The 24712-nt window shown below is 38.5% G+C and overlaps 1 protein-coding gene across 2 annotated transcripts in view; it reads left to right on the forward strand.

Annotated features, from left to right (window-relative positions):
• SWAP70 (switching B cell complex subunit SWAP70) overlaps positions 1–24712 on the forward strand; it is a 114659-nt gene that overhangs the window by 63320 nt on the left and 26627 nt on the right. For both annotated transcript variants that reach the window (XM_036892326.2, XM_036892327.2), the window contains exon 3: positions 12035–12208. In XM_036892326.2, coding sequence (XP_036748221.2) covers positions 12035–12208 — 174 coding nt within the window. The remainder of the gene's footprint in view (positions 1–12034; positions 12209–24712) is intronic.

The following is a 24712-nucleotide window of genomic DNA, read 5'->3' on the forward strand; positions in this document are numbered from 1 at the left end:
TGTCACTTCCTCAGGGAGGTTTCTCTAGGTAGCTCCCTTCCCAGAGCTAACCTGCTCTCCTGTAATGTGTTCTCACAGCATCCTGTGCTTTTCCTTTGTAGCACTTATCACAGTTTTCATCAGGTAAGTGGTTGTGTTATTGCTATATTGTTTGGTATCTGATTCTCCTCCCAGAGTGTAAGTTCTGTGATGGCAAGTACTTGGTTTATTGTTTTTCAGCTTTGTTGAGTTTCTTTTGTGTGCAGAAGTTTTTAAGTTTGATGTAGCTTCATTTGTCTATTTTTGCTTTTGTTGCCAATGCTTTTAGTGTCATAGCCAATAAATTATTGCCCATAACAATGTCATGAAACTTTCCCTTTGCATTTTCTTCTAGGAGTTTTATAGTTTTGGTCATATTTAGATCCTTATTCCAATTTGAGTTAATTTTTCTATATGGTGTAAGATATGCATATAGGATAAGGGTATATATATATATACACACATACAGTATATGTATTTCAGTTTTCCCAGCATCATTTTTTTTAAAGTTTATTTATTTTATCAAATGTACATCACAGTGATTCAACACTCCCCCTTCCCCTTTCCCTCTGGCCCCACTCATTCCCCTTCCCCTTGGTAACCACTAGTCCCTTCTCAGTGACTGAGTCTAATGCTATTTGTTCCTTCTGTTTTGCCTTGTTTTTATATTCCACAAATAAGTGAAATCATATGGTATTTGTCTTTCTCCACCTGGTATAAATTTAACCAAGGAGGTAAAAGACCTGTACACTGGAAACTGTGAGACACTGATGAAAGAAATGGAAGAGGACAGAAATAAATGGAAAGATGTTCCATGCTCATGGATTGGAAGAATCAATGTGTTAAAATTTCACACATCAGTCTACAGATTCCCAAAGCAATCTACAGATTCAGTGCAGTTCCTATCAAAATTTATCACTGGAAATTTTATAGTGTAAATATAAAACAGCACATCTTGCAACCGTGTTTTCTCTTGGACTCTTTTAATCCCACACCAGCATCATTTTTTGAAGAGACTGTTCTTTCCTCATATGTAGTCTTGGCTCCTTTGTTAAAGGTCATTTGACCATATATGTGAAGGTTTATTTCTGTGTTCTTTATTATGTTTTATTGGTCTGTATGTCTATCTTTATGCCAGTACCATACTGTTTTGATTACTATAGCTTTGTAATATGTTTTTGAAATCAAGTATAAGGCCTCTAGCTTTGCTATTCTTACCAAGATTGTTTTGGCTATTCATAGTACTTTGAGATTCCATATGAATTTTAGGATGATGTTTTCTGTTTCTGGAAAAGAGAAGATTCCATTGGGATTTTAATAGGGATTGCATTGAATCTGTAATTTCTTTGGGTAGTATGGACATTTTAACAATATTAATTCTTCCAATCTATGAACATGGGATATCTTTCCATTTATTTGTGTCATCTTCAGTTTCTTTCAGTGATGTTTTATAGTTTTCAATGTATAAGCCTTTTGCCTCCTTGGTTAAGTTTATTCCTAAGTACTTTATCCTTTTTGATACTATCATAAATGGGTTGTTTTCTTAATTTCTTTTCCAAATCATTCATTGTTAGTGTATTAGTTAGAAACACAACTGATTTTTGAATACTGATTTTGTATTTGGCAACTTCGCTGCATTTGTTAGACAGTTTTTTTGTGTGGAATCTTTAGTATTTTCTACATATAGGAGCATGTCATCTGCAAACATAATTTTACTTCCTCCTTTCCCACTTGGATGATTTTTATTTCTTTTTTTTTTGCTTAATTGCTCTGGCTAGGCTTTTCTGTACTGTGTTGAATATAAGTAATGAGAGTGGGCATCATTGCCTTGTTTCTGATCTTAGAGGAAAAACTTCCATTTTTCATTGTTGAATATAATATTAGCTGTGGGATTTTCATGTGATCTGATTTTGCAATTCTTTATTTTTTAACTTTTTAAATTGAGGTACATACAGTAAAATGCACAGGTTTTAGCTGATTTTATACTTTCTTTAAAGGTATAAATGTCATCATTTAATATGCTTTTACCTTTGAGCATGATTAAACTAAAGATTAGGGGATTAGATTTTAAGAGGAGTGAGCTGAACAGACAACATATAAAAAGTAAGATGCAGTGAACATGGATCAAAAAACCACTACTTATTTCCTGGGAAAACTAATTTATGGAGAATTTGCTTGGTTTCTGATCCCATTGCAGTCTGACTTTTACCCAAACTTCTTGGCTGTCCTGCAGGTAACTAGTGACCACTGAATTGCAAAACCAGTGTTTTTTTCTTAAACAAGTCCTCCTTAATCTCTCTGTAACATTTGGCATTCTTGATCAAACCTTCTTAGCTGTTTGTCAGTAAGTTTTAATATCTTTGTGGGTCTTCTGCCACTCTGACTTCTCTTTTAGTCATCATAATTCTTCCTCCTCCTCTAGTTTGGTAAATGTGTCTATTCCCTGAGGTTCTGTTTTTGATCCCATTCTTTTCTTGCTTTATGTTCTCTCTCAGTGATCTCATTGACCATCATAGCTTCAGTCATCATTGGCATGCAGTTGATTCACTGCCTCTCCTCTTAGGTTACAGTGCTATTTCTTTGTCTTTGGACACCTCTATCTAAATGTCTTACCAGAACTTCAAGTTGAAGATGCCTGCAATTGAAAACTTTATCTTACTTTCTCCCTTGTTGTTGTCCCCTTCATCCTGTGACTATTCCCCAAACATGGTTGGTGTACTGCTCCCCTATGCCTTTGTTCATGCCGTTTCCTTTCCTGTCCTTTGAAATACTTGTCCTTGCACTCGTCAATATACTTTTATGTCTGCCTCAAATACCATCTTTTCTGCAAAGTACTAATCTGGCTGCAGATGACCTGCTAGTTCTCTGCTCTAAAACCCTCAGTTGGGGGTGTCCTACAGGCTATTTCTTAAAATTACAAAGCTCTTTGTGATTTGGTCTCTGTTCACTTTTCCAGGCATAAATCTGTCACTCCGCCTCAGGCAACCTATAATTCACCACATAATCCACATAGAATCACTTCTTGTTCCTTAGAGTAAGGCTGTATGCTTTTGTGCACCTGTCATTTCCTTTGTGTAGCATATCTTCCACTTAGTGTTTTTTAGGGGTGTGGGTGGATAGAGTTGATGATGGTGGCCTTTGAAACTAGTCCTGTAGTGATGGCTTTCAGCACATAGATGTCCTCCATCTACTGAGTTCTGCAAGCAGTTTGGCATAGAGGAAGGAGATAGTATTTGAGCTTTGATTTAAACTCTGGTTCTGTTAACCTCCAGCTTCTCATAAAAGTTTAATGAAAGGAAAAGAAAGAAGAAAAGATTAAAGGAAAACTAACGTTCTCCCTGTGATGAGAACTCTTAGAATTTTCCCTCTTAACTTTTCCTGTATATCATACAGAAGTGTTAGCTATGGTCCTCATGCTGTACATTGCATCCCTATTACTTATATTATTACTGGAATTTTGTACCTTTTGGCAACCTTTTTTCAATTCCCCCTCCTTCCACACTCTACCTCTTCTAACCACAAATCTGATGTCTTTTTCTATGAGTATTTCTTTTTTTTTTAAATTTATTATTTTTAAAAATTTTGGTATCATTAATCTACAATTAGATGAGGAACATTATGTTTACTAGGCTCCCCCCTTCACCAAGTCCCCCCCACAAACCCCATTACAGTCACTGTCCATCAACGTAGTAAGATGCTGTAGAGAGTATTTCTTTTTTAGATTGCATGTGTAAGTAAGATTATCAGAGTATTTGTCTTTCTATGACTTATTTCACTTAGTATAATGCCTTCATGGCCCATCATGTTGTCACAAATGGTAGCTTTTCCCTTTTTTTATGACTGATGTTCTATTGTGTGTGTGTGTATTTATATATCACAACTTATTTATTCATTCATGGACACTTAGGTTGTTCCCTGTCTTGGCTATTGTGAATAATACTGCTAATGAACATAGGGGAGCAGATATCTATTTATGGTTAGTGTTTTGTCACCTTTGGATATATTCCCCGAAGGGGAATTACTGGATCATATGGTAGTTCTATTTTTAATTTTTTGAGGATCCTCTATATTGTTTTCCATGGTGGCTGTAAGCTGTTTGACTCTTGATGATCCTTTAGGATTCAGCCCTATGTCATGTCACTCTTTCTGCAAATCTTCCCCCAGTTCTTAAGATTGGGTTAGCTCCTCAGTGTTCCCACAGAACCCTCTGTTTATCTGTATTATAGTACTTAAAACGTTATATTGTAATTGTCTTGAGATTGCTTGGAGACATGGGCTAGTAATATTATCTTTGCACTGTCCTTGGAAAATAATTACTATTTAAATTTTATCTGCTGAATGAATGAAAAATGATTGAATCATACACTGTTATATTAAAATTAGTCTGTTTGCATATCTGTTTTCCCTAATAAACTGTGACAGTCTAAGAGCAGAGACCAAGTTGTTCTTCATCTTTATAGCCTTACTTTGTAGCATAGTACTTGGCTTATAGTAGATGCTAGGGAATGTTGAATGAATGATTGAATGACTGAATGGCAGGGTTGTCTTTTTAGAATTTCAGTTAAACAGTTTTTCCCAAGAGAAAGTATCTTTGGCTAATATAGGTAAAGGTGAAATATCTGCTTATGGCTTATATTGAATAATTGACATTCTCAACTCTTCTGTACCCAGACTGGTAACCTATTTCAAAGATAATGTGCATGAAAAAATAACTACTCAATGAGCCAGTATTTTATGTGCCAAGTGAGTGATATAGACAGATATTTCTTTACTGTCAGGCTAACTATAACATTCTTAGTTAAACCTTTGAAAGTGTGGAACACAAGCAACTACAGTTGACACTTGAGTAACACTGGTTTGAATTGTGCAGGTCCACTTATATGTGGATTTTTTTTAATACAAAAAACATATTGGGGAGGGTGGAGCCAAGATGGCCACGTGAGTAGTTCAGTGGAAATCTCCTCCCAAAAACATATATATTTATGAAAATACAATAAACACAACTATTCCTAAAAGAGACACCAGTGCATGCAGTACAACAGCCAGGATACATCTACATCTGTGAGAACTCAACATCACACAAAGGGGGTAAGATACAAGCCGTGGTCTGGCAGGACCCGAATGCCCCCCCACCCCAAAACCCGGCGGGAAGAAAGGAGTCAGAACAGGGAGGGAGTGAAAGCCCAGGACTGCTAAACAACCAGCTCTAGAAATCCGCACCTGGAGTGCAGACACAAGGTGCACAGGGTGCTGAATACTAGAGAAATGGAAAAGCAAAACCTGCGGGCAGGTCCCCGCAACCAGCGCCCTTGAGACAAAAGAAAAGTGAGTGCTTTTTCAGGTCTTAAAGAGACAGGGACCCCATAGTTGGAGGAAGTTGTCCTGGCACACTTAGCCAGCAGCTGGGAATCCCGGGGAACTTTAGGTGCCCTAACCCCCTGGGTGGCAGTGTAGCTCTGAAGCCCCTCACAGCACTAAGCAGCCTGCCAGTCATTCCCCTAACTGGAGGGGACCCTGACTCACCAGCCCAGTAGTGGGAGAGTGGCCGCATGCGCCGGGGGCGGCAGCACCAGAGGGGACCGGGAGCGGCCTGCGTGCGCGGGTGGCGCCAAAGGGGACTGGAGAGGCTTGTGTGAGCCAGTGGCGGCGGCGACCGAGTGGGCCGTGTGCGCCGGCGGCCGCGGTGACAGAGGGGCCCGGGAGCAGCCAGCGCGTGCCAGTGGCAGCGGCGCCATAGGGGCACGGGAGAGGCCCATGCGCACATGCAGCGGTGCCAGAGGGAGCAGCCGCGCTCCCAGCAGCCGACCGGAATCCCAGCCTGACATACAGCTGCCCGGGCCAGACCCAAAGGCTGCTGCTGGCACACAGCTGCCCAGCAGGGGCGCCGCTATCATGGAGGAGTGCACCTGGCATGCCTGCCACTCCCTGCAGGGCTCTGTGCTGCTCTGACGGAGACCCCGCCCACAGCAGCTTAGGGGATTAATCCGGTGGCTGCTCTAGGAGTGCGGGTAAGAGACACAGGCAGCGGAGAAGGGCAAGGCATCCAGCAAGCAGGAAAGGACTTTCTTCTCCCAGCTGACACACTCACAACCTGCCTACAGCCACCGCTATCACCATAAAAAGGCAAAATAATTTAGTCCAGTCCAAAATAGTCCAGCCAACCCCTGAGAGAGGATCTGCAGAGACAGACCTAACCAGTCTCCCTGAAAAAGAATTCAAAATAAAAATCATAAACATGCTGACAGAGCCGCAGAGAAATATACAAGAGCTAAGGGATGACGTCCGGAGGGAGATTACAGAAATGAAACAATCTCTGGAAGGATTTTTAAGCAGAATGGATAAGATGCAAGAGGCCATTGATGGAATAGAAACCAGAGAACAGGAATGCATAGAAGCTGATGCAGAGAGAGATAAAGGGATCTCCGGGAATGAAATAATATTAAGAGAACTGTGTGACCAATCCAAAAGGAACAATATCCACATTATAGGGGTAACAGAAGAAGAAGAGAGAGAAAAGGGGATAGAAAGTGTCTTTGAAGAAATAATTGCTGAGAACTTCCCCAAACTGGGGGAGGAAATAGTTGCTCAGACTACGGAGGCAGACAGAACTCCCGAGAGATGGGACCCAAAGAGGACAACACCAAGACACATAATAATTAAAATGGCAAAGATTAAGGACAAGGACAGAGTATTAAAGGCAGCCAGAGAGAGAAAAAAGGTCACCTACAAAGGAAAACCCATCAGGCTATCATCAGACTTCTCAACAGAAACCTTACAGGCCAGAAGAGAATGGCATGATATATTCAATGCAATGAAACAGAAGGGCCTTGAACCAAGGATACTGTATCCAGCATGATTATCATTTAAATATGAAGGAGGGATGAAACAATTCCCAGACAAGCAAAAGTTGAGGGAATTTGCCTCCCACAAACCACCACTACAGGGTATTTTAGAGGGACTGCTCTAGATGGGAGCACTCCTAAAAAGAGCACAGAACAAGACACCCAACATATGAAGAATGGAGGAGGAGGGATAAGAAGGGAGATAAATAATCATCAGACTGTGTTTATAATAGCTCAATAAGCGAGTTAAGTTAGACAGTAAGGTAGTAAAGAAGCTAACCTTGATCCTTTGGTAACCATGAATCTAAAGCCTGCAATGGCAATAAGTACATATCTTTCAGTAATCACACTAAATGTAAATGGACTGAATGCACCAGTCAAAAGACACAGAGTAAAAGAATGGATAAAAAAAAACAGGACCAAGCTATATGCTGCTTACAAGAGACTCACTGAAGGGCCCCCACCAGTAAGATGGCGAACTTCCGGCTTCTCTTCCGGGTCCTCAGTTCCTGATGACGCCACCTAAAGGCCAATCACCCCTCTCCCCACTCCCACTCCCAGCACCTAGCCAATAGCCACCAGCCCTGTAGAAGTAACACCACAATCACCCCATGCCCCTTCCTATATAACCCAGCACCTTTCCCCAATAAAGCGGATTTCTCCGGTGAATTGCTGCTGTGTGTCGCTCCTTTCCTTTCACTCACCTCAAACCCAAAGACATGCACAGACTAAAAGTCAAGGGATGGAAAAAGATATTTCATGCAAACAACAGGGAGAAAAAAGCAGGTGTTGCAGTACGAGTATCAGACAAAATAGACTTCAAAACAAAGAGGGTAACAAGAGATAAAGAAGGACATTACATAATGATAAAGGGCTCAGTCCAACAAGAGGATATAACCATTATAAACATATATGCACCCAATACAGGAGCACCAACATATATGAAACAAATACTAACAGAATTAAAGGAGAAAAAAGAATGCAATGCATTCACTTTGGGAGACTTTAACACACCACTCACTCCAAAGGACAGATCCACCAGACAGAAAATAAGTAAGGACACAGAGGCACTGAACAACACACTAGAACAGATGGACCTAATAGACATGTATAGAACTCTACATCCAAAAGCAACAGGATACACATTCTTCTCAAGTGCACATGGAACATTCTCCAGAATAGACCACATACTAGGCCACAAAAAGAGCCTCAGTAAATTCCAAAAGATTGAAATCCTACCAACCAACTTTTCAGACCACAAAGGTGTAAAACTAGAAATAAATTGTACAAAGAAAGCAAAAAGGCTCACAAACACATGGAGGCTTAACAACATGCTCCTAAATAATCAATGGATCAATGACCAAATTAAAATGGAGATCCAGCAATATATGGAAACAAATGACAGCAACAACACTAAGCCCCAACTTCTGTGGGACACAGCAAAAGCAGTCTTAAGAGGAAAGTATATAGCAATCCAGGCATATTTAATGAAGAACAATCCCAAATGAATAGTCTAATGTCACAATTATTGAAATTGGAAAAAGAAGAACAGATGAGGCCTAAGGTCAGCAGAAGGAGGGACATAATAAAGATCAGAGAAGAAATAAATAAAATTGAGAAGAATAAAACAATAGAAAAAAATCAAAGAAACCAAGAGCTGGTTCTTCAAAAAAACAAGCAAAATAGATAAGCCTCTAGCTAGAGACAAAGAGAGTCAACACACATCAACAGAATCAGAAATGAGAAAGGAAAAATCACGACGGACCCCACAGAAATACCAAGAATTATTAGAGAATACTATGAAAACCTATATGCTAACAAGCTGGGAAACCTAGGAGAAATGGACAACTTCCTAGAAGAACACAACCTTCCAAGACTGACCCAGAAAGAAACAGAAAATCTAAACAGACCAATTACCAGCAACGAAATTGAAGCGGTAATCAAAAAACTACCCAGGAACAAAACCCCCAGGCCAGATGGATTTACCTTGGAATTTTATCAGACATACAGAGAAGACATAATACCCATTCTCCTTAAAGTTTTCCAAAAAATAGAAGAGGAGGGAATACTTCCAAACTCATTCTGTGAAGCCAACATCACCCTATTACCAAAACCAGGCAAAGACCACACCAAAAAAGAAAACTACAGACCAATATCCTTGATGAACATAGATGCAAATATACTCAACAAAATATTAGCAAACCGAATTCACAAATACATCAAAAGGATCATACACCATGACCAAGTGGGATTCATCCCAGGGATGCAAGGATGGAACAACATTCGAAAATCCATCAACATCATCCACCACATCAACAAAAAGAAGGACAAAAACCACATGATCATCTCCATAGATGCTGAAAAAGCATTCAACAAAATTCAACATCCATTCATGATAAAAACTCTCAACAAAATGGGCATAGAGGGCAATACCTCAACATAATAAAGGCCATATATGATAAACCCACAGCTAACATCATACTGAACAACGAGAGGCTGAAAGCTTTTCCTCTGAGATTGGGAACAAGACTGGGATACCCACTCTCCACTCTAAAACTACTAGAACTAATATTGGAATTCAGCAACGTTGCAGGATACAAAAATTAACACACAGAAATCTGTGGCTTTCCTATACACTAACAATGAACTAATAGAGAAATCAGGAAAGCAATTCCATTCACAATAACATGAAAAGGAATAAAATACCTAGGAATAAAACCTAACCAAGGAAGTGAAAGACCTATACCCTGAAAACTACAAGACACTCTTTAGAGAAATTAAAGAGGACACTAACAAATGGAAACTCATCCCATGTTCCTGGCAACGAAGAATTAATATAGTCAAAATGGCCATCCTGTCCAAATACAGATTCGATGCAATCCCTATCCATTTACCAACAGCATTCTTCAATGAACTGGAACAAATAGTTCAAAAATTCATATGGAACCACCAAAGACCCCGAATAGCCAAAGCGATCCTGAGAAGGAAGAATAAAGTGGAGGGGATCTCGCTCCCCAACTTCAGGCTCTACTACAAAGCCACAGTAATCAAGACAATTTGATACTGGTACAAGAACAGAGCCACAGACCAGTGGAACAGAATAGAGACTCCAAACATTAACCCAAACATATATGGCCAATTAATATATGATAAAGGAGCCATGGACATACAGTGGGGAAATGACAGTCTCTTCAACAGATGATGCTGGCAAAACTGGACAGCTACATGTAAGAGAATGAAACTGGATCACTGTCTAACCCCATGCACAAAAGTAAATTCGAAATGAATCAAAGACCTGAATATAAGTCATGAAACCATAAAACTCTTAGAAAAAAACATAGGCAAAAGTCTCATGGACATAAACATGAGGGACTTCTTCATGAACATATCTCCCTGGGCAAGGAAAACCAAAGCCAAAATGAACAGGTGGGACTATATCAAGCTAAAAAGCTTCTGTACAGCAAAGGACACCATCAGTAGAACAAAAAGGTATCCTACATTATGGGAGAATATATTCATAAATGACAGATTTGATAAAGGGTTGACATCCAAAATATAGAAAGAGCTCACACACTTCAACAAACAAAAAGCAAATAATCTAATTAAAAAACGGGCAGAGGAACTGAATAGACAGTTCTCTAAAGAAGAAATTCAGATGGCCAACAGACACATGAAAAGATGCTCCACATCGCTTGTCATCAGAGAAATGCTAATTATAACCACAATGAGGTATCACCTCACACCAGTAAGGATGGCCACCATCCAAAAGACAAGCAACAACAAATGTTGGCGAGGTTGTGGAGAAAGGGGAACCCTCCTACACTGTTGGTGGGAATGTAAATTAGTTCAACCATTGTGGAAAGCAGTATGGAGATTCCTCAAAATGCTTAAAATAGAAATACTATTTGACCCAGGAATTCCACTTCTACGAATTTACCCTAAGAATGCAGAAGTCCAGTTTGAAAAAGACAGGTACACCCCTATGTTTATCGCAGCACTATTTATAATAGCCAAGAAATGGAAGCAACCTAAGTGTCCATCAGTAGATGAATGGATAAAGAAGATGTGGTACATATACACAATGGAATATTATTCAGCCATAAGAAGAAAACAAATCCAACCATTTGCAACAACATGGATGGAGCTAGAGGGTATTATGCTCAGTGAAATAAGCCACGTGGAGAAAGACAAGTACCAAATGATTTCACTCATGTGGAGTATAAGAGCAAAGAAAAAGTGAAGGAACAAAACAGCAGCAGAATCACAGAACCCACGAATGGACTAACAGTTACCAAAGGGAAAGGGAGGCTGGGTGGGAAGGGAGGTATAAGGGCGGGAAAAAGAAAGAGGGCATTACAATTAGCATGTATAATGTGGAGGGGGTATGGGGCAGGCTCTGCAACACAGAGAAGACAAGTAGTGATTTTACAGCATCTTACTACACTGATGACAGTGACTGTGAAGGGGTATGTGTGTGGGGGGACTTGGTGAAGGGGGAAGCCTAGTAAACATAATATTCTTCATGTAATTGTAGATTAATGATACCAAAAAAAAAAATATTACGCTGTGGTAGTGGTGCTGTCTGCTGAAATAATAAAATAATCCCCTTAAAAAAAAACATATTGGAAAGATTTTTGGAGATTCGGGACAATTTAAAAAACATGCAGATGAACCATGTTGCCTAGAAATATTAGAAAATTAAGAAAAAGTTAAGTATGTCATGAATGCATAAAAGATATGTAGATACCAGTTGATTTTATCATTTGCTACCATAAAATATACACAAATCTATCAAAAACGTTAAAATGTATCAAAACTTATACACAGAAACATAGACTGTACATGGCGCCATTTGTAGTCAAGGGAAATGCAAGCAATACATATAATATAGAAATATGTCTTAATTGACTATGTTATCTGTAAGCCTTCCAGTCAGCAGTAGGCTATTAGTAGTTGAGCTTTTGGGGAGTCAAAAGTTAAACACAGATTTTTGTGTGGGAGGTCAGTACTCCTAACCCTGCCGTTGGTCAAAAGTCAACTGTACTGAGAAGATGTTATTGGTTAATTGGATTAAAATGGAGGCCTGTATAGTAGGCTTGTCTTTCTGTTTTACTTAGCTTATATAGTATTTATTTTGGATTGGTTCATTAGAATTTTTCCTTATTCCCTTTTAGGTCCAAGACAACTTTGATAAGATTGAATTCAATAGGATGTGTTGGACCCTCTGTGTCAAGAAAAACCTCACAAAGAATCCCCTGCTCATTATGGAAGAAGATGCATTTAAAATATGGGTTATTTTCAACTTTTTATCTGAGGACAAGTATCCATTAATTATTGTGCCAGAAGAGGTAAGTTGTAACTAGGAACTTTATACGTGGCTGTCTTAGCATTTAATACATCTAGCTTGGAACTGTTAGTTTTAGTTCAGTGTAAATGTGGAAGGAGGTCCTGGATTAGTGTTTTTAGATCAGAGGCAAAACAACTTGAATCCAAAAAAGTCTGAAACTTAGTGATTTGGGCTCATGTAATACCCTGGAGATTTGCAGACAGGGTAGGGCTCTTCCTCTCTAAACTGCCAAAATTATGGATGAATTCAACATCGTGTCCAAAGAATCTTTATTTAGTAGAAGTCACAACATGATTTTCTATTTGCATATTGGTAAAACTGTAAGAACTGGTTGAGTGATGCTGTATGGGAAACACATAGGATCCAGAATATTGTTTTCAAGGCTGTCTTAGGTGAGGAAATACTATTCTTGTTCCAAAGTCCAAGATGGTGATTTTTGTACTGTACTTTTCAAAGTAAATGAAAAATGACATTTACTTGTTTTGTTCTGGGTTATTTTCGCTGAAGTTCCAAAGGAAAAAAAATATAGGACTAAGGTTTCTGTGTTCTCTTACTGCCCTAAAAAATTATACATATAATGCATGCTGATTACAGTAGTAAAGTTAGAAGAGACTAATAATATGCAAAATTAAAATTAGCTGTAGTTCTCCCCTTAAAAAAAAGTCATCTGTAATCCCTTAACCTTGGACAAATTAATTAACCTCTTGAGTTTTAACTTCCTCATCTGTAAAATAGGGCTCAGAACAATGTTTAGCTCTAAGGGTTGTGAGATTCTGCATTTCAAGGACTTAGCTGAGTGTACAGCATACAATATGTACCTAGTAAATGTGTTAACTCCAGTGATTACTATTGCACACATTTTTCCACACTAGTCTGCTATTTCCTTAGTGTAAATTTCCAGCAGTGACATTTTAAGTTCTAAGAAATGCATACTTCCAAGGTAGTAGATGAGCAGTGCAGAACTACCCCTCAGAAAGTCTGTACCAGTTTATACACCAACTAGTAGGTGTTGAAGTTTCTCATTATTATCCATTCTGCCAGTATGGAGTCTTGCCTGTGATATCTATAATTCATGTTCATGTTAGGAAAATCTGTTTAAAAGTTTACACTGCAATTTTTTATTTAAAGTTAGCAGATATTTACTGACTTGTAAAAATAAGTGTGCACCAAGAGGAATACAAAGTGAAAAACATTACTTCCTGCCTTCAAGGAATTTGCAGTCTGCTTGGGGAAAAAAATAAGTCAAGTGTAATTCAAAGCAAAATAGACTACCTGTTATAAGAGAGAAACAAATGCTGTGCTAATACAGAGAAGGGAATGATGTATTCCAGCTTGGTGAAAGTTACGGATCAGGGAAGGTGTTTAAGAGAGGCAGAATGGTGTGTTGTGGTTTTTAAAAGCAGGGTCTTAAACTTTTCCATAAAGGATCAGACAGTAAATATTTAAAGTTTTGTGGGCTTTCTGGGCCTTACTATCTCTGTCATAGCTATTCAACTCTGCTCTTATAGCATGAAAGCTGCCACAGACAATATGTTGTGCTTCAATAAAATGGATGTTGAAATTTGAATTTTCTATACTTTTCATGGGTTATGAAATATTATTTTTGATATTTTTCCCCAGCCACTTACAAATGTGAAAACTGTTCTTAGATCATGTATGTAGGGAAACATGCTGTGAGCCAGATTCGGCTGCTGGGCTAGATTTGACTTGTGGGCTGAAATTTGTTGTTCCCTGGCTAAAAGCAGTCAGATTTCCTGGATTTGAATTCTGGCTCCATCACTGTTGACTAGCTATATGACCTTGGGCAATTACTTAATTTGTTTTTGCTGCAGTTTCCTCAACTGTAAAATAGGGCTAATGCTAGTATCTACTATGTACTATTCTTGTGAAGATCAAATGAAGAAAATTTCTGGCCCTTAGAAAAATGCCTATTAAGTCTTGGCTGTTATATTTATGGGTAAAGTAGCACTTGTGCTGGGCCTTAAAAGATGGGAAGAATTTTGACTTGTAGAATGTAGCGGAGAATTCTGGCTGGAACAAACAGTGGGCAAGGCTATACGAGGCAGGAAAGGAAAGGGCATGTTCTGAGATGAGTGAGGGATGCACCTTGAGTGAATTGCCAGTAGGATGCTGACTTGGAAACAGTCAGAATGCCTGATTTAAGCCAAAAAGGAATTTTTTAGAAGAATGTTGCATAACTCACAGAATTGCTATGATGGCTGAACAACCTGGCATGGAGGCTCTGCAGCCTGGAACTGTATTGGTCACTCCAGTGAGGAGCCACAAGGAAAGTGCTGCTGCCACCAGAGGGTAGGAGTTGCTCTTGTACTGTGGGACACCTCTGGCCCTGCAAGCTGGGTGTGGCCCAGGCACTCAGATCTCCCTGCAGGTGTTCTTGCTACCAGGGAGAGTTCTGTAAGTCCACCTCCCAATTCACAACCAGGGGATGGTGCCTCTAAACGGCATGGCGTAGGTCAGGTGCCAGTACCTAGCTGCAAAGGAGGCCTGGAAGGGTCTATTTGCATTTTTAGCTTCTACACTGGGAGTGAGGGAATTCCCTGACATAAAAAGGGGGTTAGAGGCTGGGTAGTCAAAAAGAATGACACATGTCTTGTCTAATTGGAACATGATTCTGTGAAAAAGAGTGGTGGTAAATGAGGCTGGAAAGAGTTCTGACTTTATCCTGTGTGTGCAGGGAGCTGTGAGCCATTGATGATTTTTGAGCAAGAGAATGACAGGTAAATAGATGAAATATGGAGAGATGGCAAATGGGAAGTTAGGAGGACATAAGTGACATTGAGGACTAAAATCATGTCACATCAGTGAGAATAGAAAAGAAGATGAGATGTAAGGGACTTGGAGGCTGTCACAGGACTAAGTTCATAGTGCCTGGCTGTGTGGAAATATAGACAGCATTCAGGCCTGGGCAACTGGAAGGTAATACAGTGTAGTTGCTTAAAGTGTGATCTTTGAAATCACACTGCCAGGTTTAAATCCTGACTCTACCACTTTTTAGCTAGGTGACCTTAAACAGATTACTTACTTAATCTCTCTGTTTGGGTTTCCCCTTCTGTGAAATGGAGATAACTACTTTCTTGGACTATTGTGATGACTAAAATATTTGATATATGTGAAGTGTTTATTTAGCATAGTGACTGGTCTTGGACTATTGTGATGACTAAAATATTTGATATATGTGAAGCGTTTAGCATAGTGACTGGCCCCACTTAGTCAAGACACACACAGACTAAATGGTGTGTGTGTGTCTGAGTGAGTGACAGGATGACAAACAAATTGGGAATGTAATGTATGTTGGTGTGTTTGGTAGATTTGGCATTTTAGGTGGGACATCCTTGAGCTGTCCTGTATTCAACTGGAAGGGTACATCAAGAGTTTTTGAGAGGTCAGGTCTGGAGACAGAGATGGTGAAGCCATGAGACTAGGTTAGACTTGCAAGTAAGGAAGAGATGGTAGTGGAAGAAGGCAGGGCTGAGGACAGAAGCTCGACCATTTCTTTGGCCAGAGGAAGTTGATTTGGTAAAGGAAGCTGAACTGAGTTGTCTGTGAGGTAGGAGAACTGGGAGAGTGTTGAGTCATGGGTGCCAAAGGAAGAAAAAGTTCTAAGAAGCAGAAGAGTTACTGGCATTAGATTTATAGAAACATTAGAGGATGATGAGTGAGAAGTTGCCCTTGTGTTTAACAATTAGGTGGTCATTACTAATCAAAAACGTAGTTTCACTGTAGTGATGGGAACAGTTTCTTAGTGCTTAACAACAATAATGATGCAATTGAGTCTGTTTAGGGGAAATAAAAATAAAACTTGCTATGGAATTTTGTCCACAAAAATTGTCTCGCTTAATACAGAGACATATAGAAGGGAATGGAATATTGATAGGTAGAGAAAAAGATATACCAATGGTATTTTTGAAACCTAGCTGCTGCTTGAAAGAATTATGCTAGTAAAATCTCCAGGAATGTGTTTTAAGACATTTTGTAGTTACACTCAGTGTTCTAAATTTATTTGTGTTTTCTTTGGAACTGGAGGTGGGATGACTACTCATGGTGTTTTGGTTCTTTCCACATTAAAATATTTATAGCAGAGTTGAAAGTGACCTTGTTTTGATTTCAGAACTAGAAATTACTGAGTAAGGAGACTTAACCTTATTCCTTGCAGCAGCTTGTGCTTGATGTAGAGGACTTGTCGCTGGCTTTAAATCATCACTGCGGCATGGGCTGTGAAGGGAGCTGGTCAGCACAAGCTTCCTGACTGCTCTGCTTAAGACACTCAGAAGATTTCTGCTCCAGGAGGCCCAGAGAAACTGGGACTCTCATGAACCTTGCCATGTGCCATGACTCTATCATTGCCTGCACCCCACGAGCCCAGCCATGACCTGCAGCTCGTTACCTTCATCTTTGCAGGCTGACAGGAATGTCTTATCCTCTTTCTAAATGAGTTAATTTGATTTGAGGATGGAACAGCCTTTCTTTGACAGGCAGGGCACCATGTCATGGTATTGTTTGGACAAACTCCCTGTTTTGATGCACTTAACTCTCTCAGCATGTCTTCTGCTAAGAAGTAGAATTAGAGTCATTTTTACAGATCATTCCTGTGTGGCCAGGAGTACGTGTGTGAGGAAAGAAGGGATTGTTGGAACAGATTTAGGGGGAATTGCTTTGTTGGCTCCTGAACCAGTCTCCTGAGGTTTAAAATATGGCCTTGTATTTATTGAGCTCTCAGCACATCTCCTGGCCTTTGGCCAAGCACTGCAAACTCAAGGTTGCAACTATTTTTAGGGAAAACACTAGAATCATAATGTTTCTTAAGGTAGCCATTCTTTGTTAGATTTTGTTTCTTTCCTAAAAATGGTAATAACATTAAAAAAAAAATTTTAAACTAGTTTTAGATTTACAGATTTTGATAACATATAATGTAAAAACAAATATATTAAAAAATAAAATTTGAAGTATAATGTCTTAATTTGTCATGAGTGTATATGTGAGTTTAATTTGTAATCTTACCAACAGTTTTAGGCTTTATAAATTTAAAGTAATTTTTATCCCAATAATCTACCTACCATAATGATCATTTATATTTTGTTTAAGTCCAGAATGTTTTTAAATAAGATTTCATTCTCCAGCCTTGACTAGTATTATATAAAATAAAAATAACAGTGATAGTTATATGAATAACATAAGTGGTAAAAAAAAGTTTGCTTTTGATTCAGTTTCCCATCACTTAGAAGGTGATGTCAAGATTTTTAAATAAATATTTAAGTGAATGACTTAACCACACAAAAGTCAAGAAATAGTATGTCCCCATTTGAGATGGTTCTGTAATTTTTATCAAATGATATGGCTGGAAACATGTGTCTGTAAAGTATAGCTTTTACACTAGTATTCATTTTCTGCCAAACCAAGAACAGTGTGTGTTTATTGTGGGCTAATTTGGAAGTTACCTTGATGCAATTAAATATCTAACTTTGAAAAAGTTTTCAGAAACCCTCTGTGAAACAAATCCTGAATTGTTAGGCCGATAAAGACCCTTTCAAATGATGACAGGGAAAGAACTTTCAACAAAATAAAATCTGGAATTGAAGGCCTTGAAAATCACATTCAGCTTGAAAGTTTACTCTTTGTTATTTTTGGTGAAACTTGCTTGGAAGGAGGAAGTAAGCTGCTTCCTGAAACGGAATAAGCTCTTAGAGTTGATACAGGCCCCTGGAGACTAACATGGCAGCACGTGATTTATTATTTCATATAACTGAATAGTTGAGAGTGGGAATATTTGTTTCTCCTTGACCAATGTAAAGTAGTAAGAGCTCCTTAAGTTATTTGCTTGTAGTGAGTATATGCTTGTGTTGAAAGTCAGCAGGAAATAAATCCAGATTAGTTGTCTGGCACAGTCACTGGGAATGCTGAGCAGCTGCTGGGTGTGGATGGCAAACTCAGAGCGCTTTGGGAGCGCACCTTCAGAAAGGTGCAGGATGAACCTGGGAAGCTGCCTCTAGTGCTGAATTTGCTACTTACTAGGCACTTTCTGAGAAGTTACAAACAAAAAAATCATACCTGAAGCTCGGAGAGCGAAGGACTTGGGGTTGTTCGCAGCGGTAGATGTGGAAAAGTATGGCTGTTTCCTGACTTGTAGTGTGAATGGTCAGTTGATGCACTCACTATCTTGTCACTCCCACTTGTCATCATTCTTTGCGTCTAGTACATGTGGCCATATGCATGTGCTTCTGTTGGCCTTACTACTAGTTAATGCCTGTACTAGCTCTGCCTGTACTCCCTCTGCCCCAAGTGTGATCAGGCAGCACGGCCCTTCATGCTGCCTTAGTGAGATTGAACTATTGTACATGTTAATGCTTCTAAATTATTTTATTTTGGGCAGTTACTTATCTTACTGTCCTTTTTGACTTTCTTTTCCTTTCCTATCTCTCTTCAGTATCTTCTTGTCTTTAATCTTTTTTCCCCTCTTCTCTTTTTTGTTCCCATTCTCTTCTTCCCTCATGCGTCTCTTCTTAGCCTTTTCCCTTTTTCTCTCCCTGTTACTTCTACTTAAGGCCCAAGAAAATAATATCTGATAATAATTATTAAAAAATAGTAGTAATCTTAACAGTAGATGACATGTCTCCATCAAGAAAAAAGAAAGACCTAAGTGTGTTTTTCTCCAATAAGAAAACATTTGTTACCCACCTTTATATACTAGATTTAAGAGGTAATCTCCATTCTACAGAAATTTACAATCATCAAATTAAATCACTATAATTGATATTTTTTGACCTTGTAATATTTTGTGAATGTACATTTCTTTCAAAACATGCTTTTTCTATTGTTGGCATTCTTTTTCTGTTAAAATATATTATTTCATAAACAACATTATAACCAAATTAATGGAAGTGCAAAGAAGAAAAAGAAAATAATTAATTTATAGTCATATCTTTAATAAATTAGACTTAGTATGTCTCTGTTTTCCTCTAGTACTTATCAAAATATTTCCATAATCTTTTATTTTATTTTCATTTCCATAGTCTTTATGTAGAGGAAATTTTAGGTAAATTTAATTTTATATTCTTCTTGAAGTTATTTCACAAATGCTTTCTTAAATGGAATTTTAAATGATTGACTAATATACCACTTAGTGCAGAAGAAAGTAAGACTGATAGACTATTACTATTCTAGGCATTGTGTGAAATGTTCCATATTTATCTCATTTTATTCTCATAATTCTATATGATGTGTCTTATTACGTCCATTTCATAGATGAGAAAATTGAGGCTTAGTTTATTTCGGTTTAGTGAACACTAACTGAACTCTGCTACATTCTAAGTATGATGCTGAGTTCTGGAAATTCAAAGATAAGTAGGACATGGCCCTGCCTATAAAGAATTCAGATGATTGTGGGGAAGCAGATGCGTAGAGATAATTTCTGTACAGTATGCTAAGTGCAGTTGACATAGAAGAGGAACAGGTGACCTGGGTTAGTACTAGTTGCTCAGAGCAGTTTTGCTAGAACAGTGCTTCTCAAACTTAAATGTGCATATGGAAGTATCTGGGATTCCTGTTAAAATGCAGGTTTTGATTTTTGGGTCTTCAGTGGAGTCTAAGATTCTTCATTTCTAACAGGTTTCCAGGCAGTGCTGCATGCTGCTGCTAGTACAAATACCTCATTTTGAGTAGGCATATCCGATACGATGTAGAACTTGAACAAATACTAGGTAGCCAGATACAGAAATGGGGAGAGGTATTCTAGGCCGAGAGAACAGCCTGGGGAAAGGTATAGAAGCATAACCAATAAGAAGTGGGTAAACTACTTACAACCTATGGCAGTTGTTGCGAACTATGGCTCGCTGGCTGAATCTAGCCCACAGCCTGTTTTTTTAGTGCATGTGCTAAGAATTGTTACATTTTTAAAGGGTTGTAAACACCCCCCAAAACAAAGAATAACATATAACAGAGATGCACAAAACTTACGATATTTACAGTCCAGCCCTTTCCAGAATAAGCATGGGACCCCTGATCCTAGGGTATTGGTGGTACTGATGGAGTGTAAAATCTGTGGCAGGGACATAGCAGAAGACATTTTTAGAGACAGTTGACAGGGGAATGATCACTGAAGGAGGCAGAGGAGCTTGGCCTTTATCTTTGAGGAGACAGGGGGCCAGGACACCATTTAAAGAGGTAGGTAACAGGCTCACGTTATGTTTTAGAAAAATCTCTCCTGCAGAATACAGACACAAGGGGACAACACTGGAGGTATGGATACCAACTAAGGCCTAAACAAAGGCAGATGGAATAGGAGGCGACAAATTTGAGAACTGACTGAGGCAAAGCTTTTCATTCTCTTTTCACTGCAGCGCATGGGAAGATAAACATTTTATTTCATTACTCAGCACACAAAGAAACGTCAAAAAACAATATTTGTTTTTACTATGAATGAACACAAATATTTTTCATTCCATTAAAGAAAATTCTCGTTACTACCCACTAAATTGATTTCTTATGGGGTTGTCATCTATAGTTTGAAAAATGCTGATCTAAGGAAGCAAAAACAGTAGGATTTTGTCATTGACTTGATGTAAGGGAGGGTGAACAAGGATTTGCATGGGTGACTGGTGTTGTTCCCAACTAAAATCAGTACTAGAAGGGGAGGCCATATGGAAGGTACAGATGATTCATGAATTTTTAGACATGTTGAGTTTGAGAGCCCTGCAGGATACCCAGGTTTTCTAAAAGAAGATATCAATTTCTCATTCAGTATTACTGCTTCACTGTTTTGTTCAATTGCTATTATTTTACTAGCAGTATTTTCTACTGTTTTTCTGCACAAAGATATGTGTTTCAGGGTTTAATAAGCTTTTCCAGCCCAAGTTAGGAATTCAGCCATTGTTTACAGCATTGTCAGTGTTCTACTGGGAGCAAGCAGCATGAATTTCAAATCATTGGCTTACATGGGAAATTTGTAAATTAGGGATTAGTTTGTACGTACTGCTTTGAAATGTTTATTTACTTTAGTGCTTGCATATTTGTTTAGCAAGATTAATATTCTAACACACTGAAATATTTATCCTACAGACAGTAATCACATCACATCAGTTAGTCTATGTATGCTAGTACCTGTGTGCAATTTGCTTTAGTTCTGAATACAAATATACTATTAGATGGTTATCAGCTTTTGATTCTTTTACTTATTCTCGGTTAGTATAGAACCCGTGGCATTTTATTCATATCCTCCTTCCTGATAGTATCATGATTCTTTTTAAAAAAAATGTTTAATTTTATTACTTATTTTTATTAAGGTATCATTGATATACACTCTTATGAAGGTTTCACATGAAAAACATAGTGGTTACTACATTCACCCATATTATCAAGTCCCCCCCATACCCCATTGAAGTCATTGTCCATCAGTGTAGTAAAATGTCACTGAGTCATTACTTGTCTTCTCTGTGCTACACTGTATTCCCCGTGACACTCCCCACACCATGTGTACCAATCATAATATCCCTCAATCCCCTTCACCCTCCCTCCCCACCCACCCTCCCCCACCCTCCCCCACCCTCCCCTTTGGTAACTGCTAGTTCCTTCTTGGAGTCTGTGAGTCTGCTGCTATTTTGTTCCTTCAGTTTTGCTTCATCGTTATATTCCACAAATGAGGGAAATTATTTGGTACTTGTCTTTCTCTGTGTGGCTTATTTCACTAAGCATACCCTCTAGCTACATCCATGTTGTTGCAAATGGTAGGATTTGTTTTCTTCTTATGGCTGAATAGTATTCCATTGTGTATATGTACCACAACTTCTTTATCCATTCATCTGCTGATGGACACTTAGGTTGCTTCCATATCTTGGCTATTGTAAATAGTGCTGCAGTAAATACAGGGGTGCATATGTCTTCTTGAATCTGAGATCTTGGTTTCTTTGGGTAAATTCCTAGGAGTGGAATTTCTGGGTCAAATGGTATTTCTATTTTTAGTTTTTTGAGGAACCTCCATATTGCTTTCCACAATGGCTGAACTAGCTTACATTCCCACCAGCAGTATAGGAGGGTTCCCCTTTCTCCGCATCCTCTCCAGCATGTGTTGTTCTTAGTCTTTTCGATGCTGGCCACCCTTACTGGTGTGAGGTGATATCTCATTGTGGTTTCAATTTGCATTTCCCTGATAATTAGTGATGATGAGCATCTTTTCATGTGTCTGTTGGACATCTGAATTTCTTCTTTGGCGAACTGTCTCTTCAAAGCCTCTGCACATTTGTTAATCGGGTTATTTGCTTTTTGGGTGTTGAGGCATGTAAGTTCTCTATATATTTTGGATGTTGACCCCTTGTTGGATATGTCATTTTAAAATATATTCTCCCATACTATAGGCTGCCTTTTTGTTCTGTTGATGGTGTCCTTTGCTGTACAGAAACTTTTTAGTTTGATGTAGTCCCATGAGTTCATTTTTGCTTTTGTTTCCCTTCCTTGAGGAGATGCATTCAGGAAGAATTTGCTCATGCTTATATTCAGGAGATGTTTGCCTATGTTGTCTTCTAAGAGTTTTATGGTTTCATGACTTACATGCAAGTCTTTGATCCATTTTGAGTTTACTTTTGTGTATGGGGTTAAACAATAATCCAGTTTCATTCTCTTGCATGTAGCTGTCCAGTTTTGCCAACAGCAGCTGTTGAAGAGGCTGTCATTTCCCCATTGTATATCCATTGCTCCTTTATTGTATATTAATTGACCATATATGGTTGGGTTTATATCAGGGCTCTCTAGTCTGTTCTATAGCTCTATGGGTCTGTTCTTGTGCCAGTACCAAATTGTCTCGAATACTGTGGCTTTGTAGTACAGCTTGAAGTTGGGGAGCGTAATGCCCACAGCTTTATTCTTCCTTCTCAGAATTGCTTTGGCTATTCGAGGTCTTTTGTGGTTCCATATGAATTTTAGAATGATTTTTCTCTAGTTCATTGAAGAATGCTGTTGGTAGTTTGATAGGAATTGCATTGAATCTATAGATTGCTTTAGGCAGGATGGCCATTTTGACAATATTAATTCTTCCTATCCATGAGCACGGGATGTGTTTCCATTTATTGCTATCTTCTTCAATTTCTCTTAGGAGTGTCTTGTAGTTTTTAGGATATAGGTCTTTCACTTCCTGGGTTAGGTTTATTCCTAGGTATTTTATTCTTTTTAATGCAATTGTGAATGCAATTGTTTTCCTGATTTCTCTCTCTGCTAGTTCATTGTTAGTGTATAGGAATGCCACAGATTTCTGTGTATTAATTTTGTATCCTGCAGCTTTGCTGAATTCAGATATTATGTCTAGTAGTTTTGGAGTGGATTTCTTAGGGTTTTTTATGTACAATAGTATGTCATCTGCAAACAGGGACCATTTAACTTCTTCCTTGCCAATCTGGATGCCTTTTATTTCTTTGTGTTGTCTGATTGCTGTGGCTAGGACCTCCAGTACTATGTTGAATAGAAGTGGGGAAAGTGGGCATCCTTGTGTTGTTCCCGATCTTAAAGGAAAAGCTTTCAGCTTCTCGCTGTTAAGTATGATATTGGCTGTGGGTTTTTCATATATGGCCTTTATTATGTATGAGGTACCTCTATACCCATTTTTTGAGAGTTTTTATCATGAATGAATGTTTGTCAAATGAAATTTTGTCAAATGCTTTTTCCACATCTATGGAGATGATCATGTGGTTTTTGTCCTTCTTTTTGTTTATGTAGTGGATGATGTTGATGGATTTTCGAATGTTGTACCATCCTTGCATTCCTGGAATAAATCATACTTGATCATGGTGGACGATCTTTTTGAAGTATTTTTGAATTCGGTTTGCTAATATTTTGTTGAGTATTTTTGCGTCTATGTTCATCAGGGATATTGGTGTGTGATTTTCTTTTTTTGTGGGTGTCATTGCCTGGTTTTGGTATTAGAGTGATGCTGGCCTCATAGAATGAGTTTGGAAGTATTCCCTCTTCTTCTACTCTTTGGAAAACCTTAAGGAGGATGGGTATTAGGTCTTCACTAAATGTTTGATAAAATTCAGCAATGAAGCCATCTGTCACAGGGGCTTTGTTCTTAGGTAGTTTTTTGATTACCAGTTCAATTTCATTGCTGGTAATTGGTCTCTTCAGATTATCCATTTCTTCCTTGGTCAGGCTTGGAAGGTTATATTTTTCTAGAAAGTTGTCCATTTCTACTAGGTTATCCAGTTTGTTAGCATATAATTTTTCATAGTATTCTCTAGTAATTCTTTGTATTTCTGTGGTGTCTGTAGTGATTTTTCCTTTCTCATTTGTGATTCTGTTTATGTGTGCAGACTCTCTTTTTTTCTTGATAAGTCTGGCTAGATGTTTATCTATTTTGTTTATTTTCTCAAAGAACCAGCTCTTACTTTCATTGATTGTTTCTATTGTTTTATTCTTCTCGATTTTATTTAGTTCTGCTCTAATCTTTGTTATGTCCCTCCTTCTACTGACTTTTGGGCCTCATTTGTTCTTCTTTTTCTAGTTTACT

Source organism: Manis pentadactyla, chromosome 9 (assembly GCF_030020395.1).
Source record: "Manis pentadactyla isolate mManPen7 chromosome 9, mManPen7.hap1, whole genome shotgun sequence".
NCBI lineage: Eukaryota > Metazoa > Chordata > Mammalia > Pholidota > Manidae > Manis > Manis pentadactyla.